This window comes from Dryobates pubescens, chromosome Z (genome assembly GCF_014839835.1).
Source record: "Dryobates pubescens isolate bDryPub1 chromosome Z, bDryPub1.pri, whole genome shotgun sequence".
Lineage (NCBI taxonomy): Eukaryota > Metazoa > Chordata > Aves > Piciformes > Picidae > Dryobates > Dryobates pubescens.
This window is the reverse complement of record NC_071657.1, coordinates 102,723,695-102,740,263: the sequence shown is the minus strand read 5'-3', so window position 1 is coordinate 102,740,263 and position 16,569 is coordinate 102,723,695. Positions and strand designations below refer to the sequence as shown.

General features: G+C 40.2%; 1 protein-coding gene across 1 annotated transcript; it reads left to right on the top strand.

Annotated features, from left to right (window-relative positions):
- Window positions 1–290: 290 nt before the first annotated feature.
- CRELD2 (cysteine rich with EGF like domains 2) lies at window positions 291–16,330 on the top strand. The gene is made up of 10 exons (XM_009909213.2): window positions 291–582; window positions 1,753–1,835; window positions 2,711–2,821; window positions 6,761–6,852; window positions 8,362–8,538; window positions 10,476–10,574; window positions 11,468–11,545; window positions 12,304–12,399; window positions 14,131–14,271; window positions 15,757–16,330. The coding sequence occupies exons 1-10, from the start codon at window positions 430–432 to the stop codon at window positions 15,813–15,815; spliced, it is 1,089 nt and encodes a 362-aa protein (XP_009907515.2). The 5' UTR covers window positions 291–429; the 3' UTR covers window positions 15,816–16,330.
- Window positions 16,331–16,569: the final 239 nt, after the last annotated feature.

Below are 16,569 nucleotides of genomic sequence, written 5' to 3'. Positions count from 1 at the left end.
ATAGCGCGCCCCAGGCAACAATGAAGCTCTGAGGCGGCTGCCAAATACAAATGGCGAATGGACTTGAAGCCCCTACCGAGATTGTGCCTGCCCATTCTCATGATGGCGGCGACACCGCATGAGGCCGATGGGCATCGCTTCCTCAGACAGCTCTTTACCACGCCCCTTGTCATATCTCTACGCACGCGGGGAGCTCCAATTGGTCCGGAGCGTGGCGGGGGCTGATTGGACCACGTTCCTCCGCTCCCCTGTCTCCACCATTGAGCGCCTGCGGTCGGAGCGTGCGTGGGGCTGACGCGGAAATCTGAATGAAGCTCGCGGGCCGGTTGCTACGGGGGTTGGGGAGGGGTGAACGCGCTGCGCGCGGCCGGCGCTGCCGCGGCTGAGGCGGGCGTGCTCTGTCTACCCTGGGCTCCCCGCGCCCTCGCCATGGAGCCCGGTCGCGCGTTTTGCCCGGATCGGGCGCCGCTGGCCATGGTCTTCTGCATTGCTTTGTTGATGCTGCCCTCTGCCCTAAGCGCTGGCGAGCGGCGGCGCCTGGCGTGCTCCACCTGTCGAGGCATCGTGGATAGGTTCAACCAGGTAGGGAGTGGGGCTGAGGGGCCTCGGGGAGGCTGTCGGTGGTGGGCCTCGCTGTGGGGCAGGCAGTGGTAAGCCGGGGATCCCTGTCGAGAAACCGGACGCAGCGTCCCGCAGGATAGCCGGAGGTGGGCTGGCAACGACGCAGGCCGCTCTGCGCCTGCTGCTCCGAGGGGCAACCCTCGGTCTCTGTTGCCGGTCAGCGACGACGGGTGCGCAGGGCTGTGGACTCGCCAGGAAGTCGATAGCACCTCCCGGCCCGGTCCGGGTCTGCTCGGCACTCCGCCCCGCAGCTTCGGACTCCTCTCGGCCAAACTCCGGTAGCGCTTCTGCCGGTCTCGCTGTTACTGACAGCGGCTGGTCGCGCTGACAGACGGCAGCAGTGTTCTCCCGTTTTCGATAACAATTGTAGTCCTTAGGTCGGTAGTTTACGAAGATCTTTGGGCTTTGCTATCAAGGATATTTTAGTGCTTTAATGCAAAAACAGGTTGGCCGTAGCATATTCCATTCCATGAGGAGTGCTGATGGAAAACATTGCCGGCTAAAAATCCCATGTCCACCTGCAACAGTCCTTTATTGTGGCATAGTAAATTCAGAGTAGGCAGCAAGAGGCCTCTTCGGCATGTGACATACTCAAAACTCTTTGTCCATCAGTTTATTGTTGTAGGCTTGGTGGATCACTTTAGCTGTGGAGACATTTTGCAGGGTATGATTTGCCCGTGGCTCAGAGAAGTTGTGCTGGTCATGATAAATTACCGTGTGTGGTTTTGTGTTCATGTCACAGCATGGTGAAGATTGAGCTAGGTACTACCAGAACTGAATGAAGTAGAGGCCCTGTTCAATTAATTAACAACGTTCCTGAGAACTTAAAGGAGAATATAAAGTTTTAGATGTGTATGTTGATGTGACTGAAGACTGGAACAAGGTATTATTTATGCCTTAATAGAATTGAGTCATATTCTGCTTATAACCTACACTTTCTCACTTTTCTTGTTGTCACTACTTGTTTCATTCTGTTAGCAACTTCAGAGTTTTACTGAAGTTTCTATATGGCACTTTTCAAAATTTCCATATAAAATTGATATTTGATTATTGATATTGATTATTGCCCTAATTTTTATTAGAAACAGACCCAATGTATCTTACATTCTTCTGGTACTTTGTCATTTCTAGGGATTAGCAGATACAGCTAAAAAGAACTTTGGTGGTGGAAACACAGCTTGGGAAGAGAAGACGCTGTCAAAGTATGAGTCCAGGTAAGATGCCTCAGTATTTCTCTTTCAGCTTATGCTTCATGTCCACTGCACATAACACATAACTGCTTTTGTCTGGAAGTTAAATATTGAATGTTGCAGCTAAAGCTGCATGTGTCCAAGCCTTAGATTTTTGTTGATAAATTAACATTGTAAAGTAAAAATTACAATGAAGACTGAAACCCCTTACTAATACCTGTATTTGTCATGTTTCTGAAAATGAACGTTAATGCTGTCATTAGTTGGAGTATTTTTTTTTCCTGTACACCCATTAAAGTCTTACAATAACATTCTTAAATAATGATGATTAGTTAATTGGTAGTCATAAAAAATATGGACTATTGCAATGCTTGTTATAGAGCTAAAGTAGTATCACCTCCCGAGAGGTGATTACTGTGCTCATATATATGTGTTTGATTACTGAGCAAAGTGATCTGGTATCTTTCTTGCACATTTCAGACTGACTTTTTAATCTTAGCTGGAGCACTGAGATGTAAAGGTGGGATTACTGAACTGCAGTTGCTGTCAGTTTTGTGGGCTTGTATTAGATACTAACAGTATACAAACCTTATTGTTTCAACTTGGGAGAAACATACTACACTTGGAATTTGTTGGGAAGCTAAAAATCTACCAAATCTACAATCTGCAGACATAACAGATGCAAGCAAACCCAAGTGGTGCTTCTGGTCATCCTTCTAATTATGTTGGTTGAAATAACATTTATTAGTTCTTTATTCTGATTGTTTTTGCTATGGAACTAATTCAGAACACACCATAAGCTGGTAGAGTGTTCCAGGCTGAAGTCTAGCTTATCTGTTATGTCATCAGGTGTGTCAAGTGTTCAGTTGAAACTTAAAATTTTCCTTTTCTGCTTGTAGTGAAATTCGTCTTGTGGAGATCATAGAGAATCTGTGTGACAGCAGTAACTTCGAATGTAACAACATGGTAGAAGAACATGAAGAACATATAGAGAAATGGTGGTTCAAACTGTGAGTATGGAATTTTTTTGTGGAGATCTTTTGTGTGGACAAGTTTTCTAAGCGTATGAACTGCTAATATTGCAACTTGTGCCTGAACAGCAGCAGCGTCCTCCCAAGAGCTGCCACTAGGTACAGCTTGATTCACATTGATGTTTAATAGTATGTACTGCTGTACCATGTTCTTTGTCTATTTTCAGTTCCTAAAGTGTTGCACCAAAACATCCAGTCTGGCTTCTCATATGCTCTCTAATTGGTTTCTACTAGGGTGTTGAAGCAAAAGTAACACTGGAGAGCTTCAGGGTTTATTACCTGGTTTTGTGTTCCTTTGTCATAAAGCTGCAATGTGGTTCTTGTTTATGTTTGTTTGTTTGTTTGTTTTGTTTGCCTTTTTCTTTTTTTCTGAAACATTACTTTGTTCTCCTCACAATAAAAAAAATTAGTTGGTAATAATAAATCTAGAAGTTGAATCTCTTGAGGATGGTAGTGTAGCAGCTGTTCATCTGCCTTCTAAGCTAGCCTGTGGTCTCTGTTAGTCCAAGAGCAATTAAAAGAGTCTTTAGGGCTTTGAGACAAGTGGTGAAAGATTCTGGGACACAGGTCATCTTTTCTTCTGTCCTTCCAGTCACAGGCAGTGACACTCAAGTGAACGGTCAAATCTCATCCATTAACACATGGCTTCAGGTCTTCAGCCTGTTGCCCTGAAGCATGCTGGGGACACAGCAGCATGCCAAAGGTTTCACAGAGATGGGTTGGGGGCTCCTGAGGTAGTAGCAGCCAACAGGGAGACATCAGGGAAACACCTTGATTTCCTTAAGGGGCGTTTCTCTCTAAAGGATACATGGCCAGCAGCCCAGCTGAAGTGCCTCTAAATGAACATGCACAGCATGAGCAGCAAATGAGGAATTCAAAGTGACCTTCACTGAAGTGACCTTACTGAAACCTGGTGGGATGAATCCATTATTGGAGTGTGGCTATCAGTGGATACAAGCTGCTCAGAAGGGACAGGAGGGGAAGGAGGGGCTGAGGTGTTTCCCTCTGTTAAGAAGCGAATCGAATGCAAAGAGATTTCCCTAAAGATACCCACGAGCAAGCTGAAAGCTTATAGGTGGGAATTGGAGATCAAGGCAACAAGGGGAACCTTGTTGTCAGAGTCTACTATAGGCTGCCTGATCAAGAGGAGCCTATTGATGAAGCATTCATACTCCAGCTACAGGAGGCATTGTGCTAACTGGGGGGACTTCAACCAGCCTACATTTTCTGGAAAAATATCAGAGTGAGCTGTAGGCAATATGGGAGGCTCCTGGAGTGCCTGGGCAGCAATTTCTTGAAACAAGAAATAGACATCCCTTCTCAAGGGGATGCAATACTGGATCTGTTGGTCACCAGTGCAGGCGAGCTCATCAAGGATGTCAGGATTAGAGGCAGCCTGGGTTGTAGTGATCATGCATTGGTGGAATTTGCACTGCAAAAATCAATCAAAGAGCAAAATCAGGGCCCTGGATTTCAGAAAAGCAAGCTTCCAGCTCTTCAGTCAATTGGACACCCTGGGAAACAGCCCTCAGGGACAAGGGAGCAGAACAGATCTGGCAGATCTTTAAGGACATACTCCAGAGAGCACAAGTGATCTTGATTCAGAGGTGCAAGAAATCTGGCAAGGAAGGGAAGGGACCAGTGTGGCTGAGCTGAGACCTGCTGGTCAAGCCAAAAGGCAAGGAGGAGTTGCACAGGCATTGGAAGCAGGGACCAGGTATGCTGGGAAGAGTATAGAGATGCTGCCTGATTGTGTAGGGATAAGGTCAGGAATGCCAAGGCACAGTTAGTGGCCTTCCAGTACCTGAAGGGGGCCTACAGGAAGGATGGAGAAGGACTGCTTCCAAAGGCCTGTAGTGATAGGATGAGAAACAGTGATTTGCAATTAGAGAAGAGTGTATTTAGATTTTTAGAAACAAGTTCTTTACTGTGATGGTGGTGGAACACTGCAGCAGGTTGCCCATGAATATAGTAGAGGCCTCATCCCTGGAAATCTTCAAGGTCAGGCTTGACAAGGCTTTGAGCAACCTGATCTAGTCAAGGGTGTTGCAGTGGGGTTGGACTAGATTACCTTCAGAGGTCCCATCCAACCCAAACCATTCTATGATTCTATAACTAAGCTTTTCATGTGTCATCATAAAATAGTGAGTGCATTGTAGCATTTAAATCTCTTAAGACTTATTTTTGTTTTTCTTTAATTCCAAATCCAGTTTCTTGAGAGCACTTTTTACTACTTTAGACTGTCACACACACCCCCCAATCAACTAAGATTTGATATAGTTAACTGCCATTATAATGTTTCTTAACTGGGAAAAGATTTTTGATAACCCTGTTATTTCTTAATGACTGTTTTATTTCTTTATCCTTTTACCTGACACTCCAGGATTGTGTGCACATTAACATACCCTTTAAAGGAAATGGCATAGCATAGAGTATTTCAGTTGGAAAGGACCTGTAATGATCATCTAGTTCAACTGCCCAGCTGCTTCAGGGCTGACCAAAAGTTAAAGCATGTTGTTCAGGGCATTTTCCAAATGCCTCTTAAATACTGACAGGCTTAGGGCATTGAACGCTTCTAGGAATCTTGTTTCAATGTTTGACCACCCTCTCAGTAAGAAATTATTTCTAATGTTCAGTTTAAACTTCTCCTGGCACAGCCTTGAACCATTCCCATGCATTCTGTCACTGGATAGCAGGGAGAAGAGCTCAGCACCACCTTCTCCACTTCTCCTGCTCCTGAAGCTGCAGAGAACAATGATGTCACTGCTCATCCTCCTTTTCTCCAGACTAAACAAGCCCAAAGAGAACATCCCTTCCAGAAAGTTGAGCTGTGCAAACCAGAGTCGCAAGTTTGTCTTAAATTTGCAGGACTGCAAGAAACATGTCTTAAACTAAAGAATTTGACAAAGTAGGCTTACTAAAAGTTTTTAAAAATTAAGTCATAGAATGCATTGGGTTTTAGAAAGTTTCTCTATTTAACAGACTTCTTGGTACAGTCGATTACCTCCACCTTCTGTCCTTTCACCTAAGATATCCAAATGTCATTCAGTTTCTCTGGTAGTTTCCCAAGACAGTTTCTTTGTTCATGAATACCTTAGATGTGTTTTTCACAAGTCGTTACATTACATGTGGTACTCGGAAAGTTTTACTTTTCAGGGCCCAAGACAGGGAGTCACTATAGTCAGGGAGGCAGCACAGGACTCAGGAGTTGCTGAAGACTTCTGTCAGGCTACAGAATACATAAGCTTTTCCTTTACTAGCGTTTTCTCAGCGTGATATTGAGATCTGTGAAATGTCATTCAGAACTGTAGTAGTCCTGCTTGCTTGCTTGCAAAATAATAGCTAGCAATTTAATTGTTAATTAACTTCTTAGTATTTAGCAAAGTCCTTCTAAAGTAATACTTAATTCATGGTAAAAAAGAGGAGAAATGTTAACAATCACTCTTTGGTCAGGATGGCAATAATTTAGGCAAATATTAATATCTGTCCTGGATTACTTTCTGCGCAGTTGAGATACACAAACAGCAGTTATGCTTAAGGCATTAATAAAAGTGTCTAAACTACAGATAAACCTTCCCCAAAAATAATGTGCTTAAAAAAAAGAGAAAGTGTTTGTTCCAAGATTAACTGTTTTTTCTTGTTTGTTTGCTCTTATTTTACATTCTTCATAAATACAGTGTATAGAATTTGAGTAGAATTTGTTAATAGTATTGTAGTTTAAAAGCTAAATCTCAAGTTGGAGAACTCCTAGAAGTTGGTTCATGAAGTAAGTTCATCTTCAGAACGGAAAAAATCTGTTTCTTACCTGTCACATGCAAGAAATTTCTCAGTTGTGTTGTGTGGGTTCACTTATGGGAGTTGTCTATTAAGGATTCTTCTTTTCTTTTTTGATTGATAAATGAAATCTTTCCTATACAGAAAGAAGAAATACCCTGATTTGTTTAAGTGGTTCTGCATAGAAACAATAGAAGTTTGCTGCCCTTCTGGAACTTATGGACCAGATTGCCTTGGTAATTTTTCTTCTGAAAAATATGGTAGCAGAAATATTCTTTTTACTTGTCCATTTCAGTCTGTCATAACAAGGACAGATGCGTGAAGTATGATATTTTGCATGAGACACCACTTCCCCATAGTTAGCTAGCTGCCTTGTGAGCATCCTCCTTGAGGAAAGGCCCTTTGGGCATAAAATAATGTACAAAACAGTCTAGGGTACACATGTGCAGAATCCGTCTGATCTGATGTTCATGTCCAGACCTGACTCATGGTTAAAGGCTTTCTGTGACATCAAGCCTGTTGTTCAGGTGGTCTTTCAGAAGCTGTGTAGACAACAGTCCTTGACCAATTTCAAGAGTAAAATGGCTAAATCACTGCTAGGAATTAAATGAAGAAATTCACAACTGAGGATTAGTTAGAAAGGCAACAGGAGAAATTGGATAAAAGTAAGTGAGAAACATTTAGATGAAAAGAAGGTCTTTGATACAAAATTATTAAAAGAAGTATTTTGGTCCCTGAAGTTTGTAAAATTCACAAATTTCTAAAACCTTGCATCTTGTTAGAGATCAGTGTTGTAGAGGCAACCACAAAACAGACAGTAACAGCCACCCCAAAACTGAAGATATATTGCAATTATTCTGCACTCCTTCTGATAGTAAAATTACAGATTTGGATGTCACTTGTGAATATACCACTGCACAACCAGTGAAGCTATCTAGAGAGACATGAACATGCACGCACTTGGAGAAGGAAAATCTCCCCATGGGTGCCCAAAATATACACTTGCCAAGCAGGGGTGAGCACTCCTTGGAAGAGGTCCCAGCCCAAGGGGAGAGGATCTGACTGCCAGGCTGCTTGCTGTGTGGAGAATGCCCAGCTACCATAGTAGGACTCTATTTATACCCTGTCCAGTGTGCACTATGGTCAATTTCTTAATTGGTGGGAGGGCTGAGTCCTCCCAAGCAAGATTGAAACTTCTGGGCCCAGAGGTACCAGTTGATGTCTGGAGGTGTCATATTGATCATTATGATACCAGTTGATGTCTGGAGGTGTCACGCTGATCTTTGAGCTCCTAGCCCTTTGTCTGGTGTCTGTCAGGACCTTTGTGCATACTGTTACAAATTGTCAGTTCCCAATGTTGATCCAAATGATTGCTAGAAGGCACTTTCAACTACAGTATGAGCATTCTCAGAAATCCAGAATAAATAATACCAACCTCAGCCAGGAAGCTAGGAAAACAGATAAACTCCTAAGCTATGGTCTTTATCTCAAATTAAAATTTATAGCTGAACTTTCCTAGAGACGGAGATCTTTATAGCATTCCTAATTGCAAGCCTTTTGGGTCAAGGGTAGAAAGAGTTTGGAAATTATGTCTTGCTTTAATGTGACTAACTTAGTTTTTGTAATTATTATTAGTTTACATTATATTGTCTATGAAGGGAGAGGAACTCCAGGTGCATGTGGCTGAGAATAGGAAGTTATTTCCCCTTAACATCTGGTGTAAATGTATTTTTGATCCTTTTTAGCTTGTCGTGGCGGATCAGAAAGACCTTGCCATGGAAATGGCCACTGTGATGGTGATGGTACCCGAGGTGGAGATGGCTCCTGTAGCTGTAACAAGGAGTATACAGGAGATTTTTGTCTGGACTGTTCCAAAGGTTACTTCAGTACCTTGAGAAATGAGACACATTCTGTTTGCACAGGTAACCAAGTCTTGGTCTTCCTTTTTCATTTTTTTTAAAACAAAACTAGAAACAATTTCAAGTGACAAAAGTAAGCAAAAAAAAAGTTGCGTGGTTTTTGTTTTTAATTTTCTAATTATTTGCTGGTTTAATTTAAAAAGCAGAATTCATCTATGTCATGAGGGAAGAGCAAACTTTTCCTCCCCACTAAGCCCAAGGACTTTATTAAAATCTTGAACTGAAATTGCTGCATAGTGGCCTACATTGAAAGCTAGATTTTCCTTATGTCTTGGGTAAGCTTAACTGAAGTAAATGTGCAAAGAAACAGCTGTTCTGTACTGTAGGCAACACAGATGCCAGTTGAGTATGTCTAAACTTAATTTTGAAACAAAGTCAGGTCATAGGAATAGATCTTTCTAACTGGTCAGATGTTAATCTGTTTTTACATCTTGAATGCTATTCTGCAACAACTAAGTCCTGACTATGGGGTCTAATGAGATTATTTCCTCAACGTGACCTATGTTGGGGCTTTTTATCTGTTAGTGTTCTAATTCTTCTGTATGATTTGGTTTATATTACAATATATAACATGCATATCTTATGTATTACTTGATATGTAGACATGTAATATATATATATGTTATATATACCTTTTGAAGTTCGGTAAGGACAGGTCCTGCATCTGGAGAGAAATAAAACCTGGCACCAGTACAGACTAGGGATCATCCTTCTGGAAAACAGCTTAATGGAGAAAGACCTTGGAGTCTTACCAGACAGCAAGTTACCCATGGGAGAGCAGTGTGCCCTTGTGGCCAAGAGGGTCACCAGCATCCTGGGGTGCATTAAGAAAAGTATGTCCAGCAGGTCTAGGGAGACTCTTCTCCCGCTCTGTTCTGCCCTAGTGGGACCACACCTGGAATACTTTGTCCAGTTTTGGGCTCCCCAGTTCAAAGAGAGACACAGATCTGCTGGAGAGAGTCCATCAGAGAGCTACAAGAATGATTGTGGGACTTGAACGTTTCCCCTATGAAGAAAGCCTGAGGGAACTGGGGCTGTTTAGTCTTGAGGAGAGAAGGCTGAGAGGGGATCTTAGCAACATCTCTAAATATCTGAGGGGTGGGTGTCAAGATGATGGTGTCCAGTGATAGGACAAGGAACGAGTACAAGATAGAACACAGGAGGTTCCACCTCAACATGAGGAGAAACTTCTGTACCATGAGGGTGATGGAGCACTGGAGCAGGCTACCCAGGGAGGTTGTGAAGTCTCCTTCTCTGGAGACATTCAGAGCCTGTCTGGATGCATTCCTGTGCAGCCTGCCCTAGGTGATCCTGCTTTGGTAAGGGAGTTGGACTCAATGACCACCGGAGGTCCCTCCAACCACTAATGTTCTGTGGTTGTGTAATTCTGTGATATGCAACTGGATTTCTAGTATGCTTCCTTGTGGAGTTCTTTGAAATAGTATTCCTTCACACATCGCTCTCACAGCCAGTTGCAAATGAAGTATTCTGAGGATTCTTTAGGTGGGCATGCTAAGTCTAGTGTTTATAATGTTATCCCAACCCTGAATGGCTGAACAAAGTTTAATTCCTTGACCTCCTCTTTCCAAATACTTTGGAATTTAGACATGCCAGTCCTTATAGTCAGTAGGATTTCATGGCAATATTTTAAGTAGTGCAGATGACAGTAATTGCCAGGTTTGGCTTCCTGAGTTTTTGGGTGGGCTTTCAGTTTTGTTTGGTTGGTTTGTTTTTTTCCCTTCTCTAATAGGATAGACCTGCATTTTTGTATATGATATCTCCATAAAATGAAGATGTAATCTTGAGAATTGGAAAATCAAGCTACTAAAATTTGGTAGCTTCCAGTGAGTCCTAAATAAGTTTTCTTTGAGAATTTGTGGGCTGAAAATTGTCTTGGAATTACTCAAGAAAGCTCGAATTGTAGTTTCCTCTTATTTCAGCCTGCCACGCTTCCTGTAAAACTTGTACTGGTTCAAGTAACAAGGACTGCCTAGACTGTAAAGAAGGCTGGATCAAAAATGAAGAAGAAGCTTGTGTGGGTGAGTAATACTTGATAGGCTTCAAACACTTTTTAACAGCATTGGCTAGTGAGATTAGATGGCATCAAGTTGTGTTTTATGGGAGCATTCTGTCAGTCTAGATTTCTGTAGGTTTTTTATTAGTAAGATTCTGACTTGCTTCATGCTGCAGGAAAGTAGCGTTTCATCCCCATGGATTGTCAGATGTTTACAGCTGTCTTTATAAAAGTATTTGCTGTGTATCTTTAGCGTAATGGAATACAAATGGCAGCAAGTGGGCTGCTCTTTCTAAGCAGGCTAACCTGCCCTGCTCTTGACTTAAACTGTTTTGTCAACTACTGAAAGTTTCCTGTCAGCTTATCTACATATTTTGTGGTAATCGTACGATTTTCTTCACTTGTACGGTGTGTTTATAAATGCTCAACCCTAATAGAGTTCAAACATTTCTCTAAAAAGCAGACATTCTAGTGTTTCCTATTATTGGAGAGAAATAGCAGGAGATGGCAAGCTCAGTGTTTCCATTAATCTCAAGTATAAATTGAGTAAGCAGTAGGAATGATGTCTGCAGCAACAGAACGAGATAGACAGCAAAGGAGCTGTAATAGCCTTTCTCTGTTCACAACAGCACTCACAAGACTAGTGTGTTTCCCAGGTGGAACTGGTTTTCAGATTGCCTAATCCTAATGCATGCAAAACCTGGACTTAAAAATTACAACAATGGCAGATATTCTGGAGGTTTCTGCGTATTAGATCCTAAACTCATTTTAACAGTTACTCTCAATGTAGTCAGCTTAAGTTTATAGCTTCTCTGAGACAGTTCTTACAGTATCTCTAAGCATGTAACATTCAAGTATTAACTTGGCTATTTAATCATGACTGCTATTTTAGGAAACTTGTCACTTGTTGTCTTTCAGATCTAGATGAGTGTGCTACTTCTCCTTGCAAAGATCACCAATATTGTTTGAACACAGATGGATCTTTCTTATGCAAAGGTTTCTTTTTGATCTACTGTTGTACTTTATCACCTAGAATCTTAATCAAATGCTAGAGGTAATGCACAATACAATGTTGGCCAGTCCTGACTGGACATGAGGAGGATGAGGCTTTAGACCTATTGTATGAGAAAAGCAAGAGATTTCTGGTTATTTCTACTCCTCTCCTGTGAGACCCAAGCTGGAGTACTGTGTTCAGCTCTGAGACCCCCAGTACAAAAAGGATGTAGACCTGCTCAAATGGGCCCAGAGAAGGGCCATGAAGATGATCAAGGGGCTAGAGCACCTGCCCTGTGAGAACAGGCTGAGTGAGTTGGGGTTGTTTAGCCTAGGGAATGCTCTAGGGAGACCTTATAGCAGCCTTCCAGTATTTAAAGGAGGCCTACAGGAAAGACTGAAAAGGTCTCTTTATCAGAGTGTGGTGATAGGATGAGGGGTAACGATTTCAAACTGAAAGAGAATAGATTTAGATTAGATGTCAGGAAAAAAAAATCTTTTTCTGAGGGTGGTGAGGCACTGGAACGTGTTGCCCAGCTAAGTTGTGGATGCCCCTTCCCTGGAAGTGTTCAAGAGCAGGCTGGATGGAGCTTGGAGCAACCTGGTCTAGTAGAAGCTGCCTCTGCTCATGATAGGAGGATCTTTAAGGTCCTTTCCAACTCAAACTATTCTGTGCTTTCTTGCGTGACTGACTGACGTTAAGGATGGTACTTTAAATCTCATATATGTGAATTTTTATGCTAAAAATACTTTATCTTTAGCATGTGATGCCAGCTGTGTAGGTTGCACAGGGGAAGGTTCTGAGAAGTGTAAGACCTGCTCACCTGGATACATGAAAGAAGATGGAAAGTGTACAGGTTAGTGCATCTAGCAGTGCATGACAGAACAGCAATTAGCTCACTGTTAGCCATACTGAGGAGCTGTTAGGTACATTTGTATCTGTCTGCTTAATTTTTCAAGCCTGTCAAAATAAAAGCAGTTGTTCTGGTATTAGCAGCACAGACATTCTTTATAGCCTCTTTGATATTATTGACCTAATATGTAAGACAAGGCTTAAAGGAGCAAAGTATTTTATTGTGGGTTCAGAGACAATTATGTGTGCCTCTTGTCAGTTATTTACCACTTCTTTAAGAGTGTGCATCTGTATTTGTTTTGTAAACTGCCAAGAATAGAATGTGGAATCTCCTCTTTCTGTTAAGTTGTTAATGTCACACTTCAAATTATGCTAATTCATAGTAGACTACAACATGTGAAATGGTAGTAAAAAGAGTGAAATTCATTTCCTTGTGTGTAAGACAGGAAGATATACACAATCTTAAGAGGCTGTTAACTACATTGATGTCGTATTTAGAGGCTACCTTCCATTTAATATATTTGCAGGACTGCAAGAAACATGTCTTAAACTAAAGAATTTGACAAAGTAGGCTTACTAAAAGTTTTTAAAAATTAAGTCATAGAATGCATTGGTTTTTAGAAAGTTTCTCTATTTAACAGACTTCTTAGTACAGTCGATTACCTCCACCTTCTGTCCTTTCACCTAAGATATCCAAATGTCATTCAGTTTCTCTGATAGTTTCCCAAGACAGTTTCTTTGTTCATGAATACTTTGGATGTTTTTCACAAGTTGTTACATTACATGTGGTACTCGGAAAGTTTACTTTTCAGGGCCCAAGACAGGGAGTCAATATAGTCAGGGAGGCAGCACAGGACTCAGGAGTTGCTGAAGACTTCTGTCAGGCTACAGAATACATAAGCTTTTCCTTTACTAGCATTTTCTCAGTGTGATATTGAGATCTGTGAAATGTCATTCAGAACTGTAGTAGTCCTGCTTGTTTGCAAAATAATAGCTAGCAATTTAATTGTTAATTAACTTCTTAGTATTTAGCAAAGTCCTTCTAAAGTAATACTTAATTCATGGTAAAAAAGAGGAGAAATGTTAACAATCACTCTTTGGTCAGGATGGCAATAATTTAGGCAAATATTAATATCTGTCCTGGATTACTTTCTGTGCAGTTGAGATACACAAACAGCAGTTATGTTGAAGGCATAAATAAAAGTGTCTAAACTATAGATAAACCTTCCCCAAAAATACTGTGTTAAAAAAAAAAAAAAAAGAGAAAGTGTTTGTTCCACAATTAACTGTTTTTTCTTGTTTGTTTGCTCTTATTTTACATCCTTCATAAATACAGTTTATAGAACTTGAGTAGAATTTGTAGTTTCAAAGCCAAATTCATCTCAAGTTGGAGGACTCCTGGTTATACTTAGGCATCAATAAAAAAAAATTACTGTGGGGAATTCTCCAGTAGGTTAAGAGAAGTGCCATTGCTTGGTTAATTTCTCTACATAGGAGACTGTAAAATGTAAAAAAATCCCAGTGCTATCTGAACAAATTTGAATCACAGGCTCTAAATCATGAAGAACTGCAACAGATTATTTTAATAAAAGTTAAATCTGTTGCAGAAGCATTCTGCTTAACTTCTGTTTTTATTTTCTTTTGTAATATTTGAATAACATTTTGGTTCTATGGCTGAGCACAAATAAGTTTTATAACAACAGCAGTGGACTCTCTTTCCCTATCCTATCTCTAGATATAGATGAGTGTAACCTTCCCGAAAAGGTCTGCGTGAAAGAGAATCAAGACTGTGTTAATACTTCGGGCAGTTACAAGTGTGTATGTTCAGAAGGGTTTGAAGATAAGGATGGAACATGTGTTCAAACTATAAAACCAGGCAAGTGGCTTGTCAATGACAGATTTTCTTTTTAATGTTTTTTAGGTTTTTTTTTGTAAATATATCAACAACTTGGCAGTATACTTCTATTTAAGTATCTAGTCACTTTTTAGCTGGAATTTCTCATCATCCTACAGCTGTGGTGTGTATCAAATAGTTCATGGTGTAGGTCACATTCCAGCATGAATGGTTCCTTGCTTAAATACTGTGGATTTTTAAAAAATCCTGTTCTTGCATTGTTTTGTGGGGTTGGGTTTTTTTTGTTTGTTTTTTCTTCCCCCCCCAAATTTGATGTTATAAGTCACCTAAAGTGTCTGGCTGTCATAAAAGGAGGTCTTCCTCCTTTCCATTTTTTTTCCTGTATTATGATAATTTAAAGATTTATCCAATAGTGTGAAAACTACTTCAGTTCACCAAAAAGTCCAAAAATCAAGCAGAATTATTTTTTTTACTGAATGAGAGAGCTGAATTTGTTTATTTTGTGATCACGAAAGCATCAGAGCTTGTGTGAAGGTGAAAATGGAGAAGACATCCATCTTTCAGTAGTAGGGAAGTGTTTAGCTTGACTTAAACTATACCTTCAGTCAAGAAATTCAAGTGTAATTCACTCTAGGATATATGACACATTATGGATGTAACTGTATATGACACATTATGGATGTTCATTAGTGTTCATTAGGCTTTTCATACAATTCCAGGATTATTTTGCAGTAAAGGTTGAAGAATAGATGAAGACATTATTTTATACCTTTATTTTCTTTCTACTTCTTTAGCTTGTTTGTTTAGGTTTTTTTTTTTCACTCCCCCCTCCCCATCTGCTCTTACATCTTGTACTAATAAGTTTTAATGATCTGTGTAGTATTGCTACTCAAGGCCATCAAGTTCAGACATAATACTCTCAGTACTCAGGTATGTTTCTTCTGCAGATGTTCAGGATATCTGTTACCATGGCTTTTTTAGTGTGCCCTGATATTTTATGTGAGCAAAAGCAAAATTAGAAGTTTACAAATTGGCCTAGTTTTTTTTCTTGGCTTAATTCTTTGACCAATATAATAAAATTGCTCTTCTTTTGTAAAGGCTGTTACAACTTCTGAACTTAGCACTTTGCACTATAGAATATAATTCTGAGTAACACTTGATTTTTGTTTTCAAGTGCCAGGATTTCTTTTGATGGGGTGTGTGGAAAGGAGAAAGTTCAGTGTGAATTGCTGAAAACAAAAGCTTTTAAAAAAGGCAGCACAGCTGTTTCTGTTCTTCCACTAGCAGCATTACACCATTTTTTTAGGAAGTGTTTTTGAAAAAATCCTCCCATGCATATACAAGGAGGATGGTTCAAGTAGCTTTTCTATATGGATTTATTACTTTTCTGGTCTTGATAAATATATTGCTATGGGTTTATCTTAAAAAAAATAAATCTAATGTCAAAAAATATGTGGTGTAACTAATAATACATTTGTATTCTAATTATGATAATTAATTTCACAGGAGAGGAAGTAGAGAATAAAGCAACTGAGCCCTCACCTACTGGACATGATGACTTGTGATCTGCACTCAGAACCAAAAGACATTCCTATCTAAAGTTTAAATTATTGGACTAAGCCTCTGCTGGCTGAGAAACCTTGGAAATTATACTAAATATTCAGGTTGACATGAAGATTTTTCTGTTTCAAAAAATGGTGATAAATGGCTCTTTAAGCTGCATTTCTTTATTCTTATATGTCACTTTTTATATAATTCTTCAAGTACAACGCTCTAGGTTACTACAAAATTTGGATTAACATAACATTGTACCCAGCAATTGTAAACAATTTGCAGGTTTCTCATTCTAGTGCCTACTGAAAACTATCATCATTTGGAAGGACTTAGTTACAAACCATAATTCAAGAAAAATTTAGACTCAAGTTTGGATTTTCTTGACAAAAGAAAGTACTTCTGTAACTGAAATACAGGTTTTAGAAACTGTCAAAGGGAGTCTCTCTGGGTGGTGGGGGAAAGCATTGTTCCCTTAAACAAAATAGAATGCCTAATGCTGCATTCAATAAAAGTTTATTTTGTTGGAATGTGCCTTAAAATTTTTTAAGACGTTAATACCTTGCAGTGTTGTCATGTCTATTTTTCATTTAGGCAGTGGGGAAAAAAAATCACAGCCAAAACGAACAAAAATAAACAACCAACCCCCAACAAAACCCAAGAACCTTATAAGTACTATATTTTAGTTCATCACTGAATTCCAGCATTCAGTTGTGCTGGAAAGTATATGGGGAAAAGAATATGAGAAACCCATCAAATACGCCACTG